Source organism: Lampris incognitus, unplaced genomic scaffold, assembly GCF_029633865.1.
Source record: "Lampris incognitus isolate fLamInc1 unplaced genomic scaffold, fLamInc1.hap2 scaffold_146, whole genome shotgun sequence".
Classification (NCBI taxonomy): Eukaryota; Metazoa; Chordata; class Actinopteri; order Lampriformes; family Lampridae; genus Lampris; species Lampris incognitus.
The window spans coordinates 166,006-167,395 of NW_026611113.1; the positions used below are offsets into that span (position 1 = coordinate 166,006).

A 1,390-nucleotide genomic window follows, 5' to 3' on the forward strand; every position below is an offset into this window, starting at 1 on the left:
GGTGTAAATACAGACGATGTTGGGAACGTCGCCGTGTAACCGGCCCGACGGTGACGCTGTTGTGTTTCCTCTCCCTGCAGGGATCCGGATCCGGAGCGATGGCCGGTTTAAAGACTCTGCTGCCTCTCGTCGTCTGCCTCTCGCTGGGCCAGCGGTCACTAGCCAAGAACGAGGAGCCCTGCCAGCCCTCCAAGTGGAACAACGCCTTCAGCACCTTCATCAGACGACACGTCCGCGCCGACATGCCCAGCAGCCTGAACAAGGAGGACTGGGAGAAGTACATCCGCCAGATTGGGGGCTGTGAAAACCGGCCCACCCAGTCCTTCCTCCACCAGCGCGACCTGGAGAGGGTGAAGGCCGTCTGCAGCAGCCACGGAGGGAAGACCTTCAAGGAGAACCTGTGCATCAGCCAGGAGGCCTTCTCCTTCGTCACGGTGAGGAGCGAGCCCGGGACCTGCGGACTCAAGAGCGTCCACGCAGACAACAAGCATCTGATCCTGGCCTGTGAAGCTCTGGAGAACCAGTGTCTGCCGGTTCACTTCGAAGGGAACTCTCAAAACGCAAAGCCCGATAACAACGCCAGGGCTTGCGTGGACCCTCAGAAAGCCAAGGCCTCCGCCGCCGCTGAGGTCACCTGGGTGTCGCTATTGTTGTCCGTTCTTGTTGCGATTATCTGCGGGCAGCAAGCGTTCCCATTTTAACGGCACCTCTAGTTTTGGTGATGGGCTGGGCAGAGAATTCGGTGTTACGGTTCAGGGCCCCTTTCGAATTCAGCGGTGTTTCATCGGGCTGAAATCCGGATGTTGTCACATCGTGACGCACAGTTTTGCCGCGCAGGTGAATGACAACGACAACCTGTCACCTAAAACGTCTCACAAAATGAGGTGTCGAATATGTCAGGGAGTGTTATCTGGGAATTCGGTTTGGCTCCATATTCTACTTTACATTACCAGTCAGCTCAACGTGATGAACCTCGGCTGGCTTCCTAATCATGTTATTATGCAAACAGATATTACATAGCTTCTCCCCCCCCCCCATACGACTTGTCCTGATGATACTTTCCATACTTTGTCCTACTTTGGTCGGCAGCTTGAAATCTTTTGCATGGCAAATAGCAAATAGTGCACTTTTTAATTAGTGGAAACAGAACAAGAGGCGGGAGTGTCTTTAAGATACAGTACAAGCCACTCAGAAGTGCTGATCCGGCTGCACTGCGAGGGAGCCCCCCCCACATCCTCCTGCTCCTCCTCCTCCTTGGGCGTAGTTTCCGCTGTAAACGCACCAATTCGTTCAATTGCAGGGTGTCACCACGAGATGGCGCTTCCATCCCAAAAATATACTTGCACATTAACCAACGTGTGACGGCCCACAGTACGCTGCAGAACCCATC

At 54.5% G+C, this 1,390-nt stretch overlaps 1 protein-coding gene across 1 annotated transcript in view; it reads left to right on the plus strand.

Annotated features, from left to right (window-relative positions):
* The window catches only part of LOC130132467 (uncharacterized), a 2,429-nt gene extending 1,436 nt beyond the window's left edge, over nt 1-993 (plus strand). Inside the window, exon 2 of the mRNA XM_056301773.1 lies at nt 81-993. Coding sequence (XP_056157748.1) covers nt 99-701 — 603 coding nt within the window. The 5' untranslated portion in view covers nt 81-98 and the 3' untranslated portion in view covers nt 702-993. The remainder of the gene's footprint in view (nt 1-80) is intronic.
* The last annotated feature ends 397 nt before the right edge of the window (nt 994-1,390 follow it).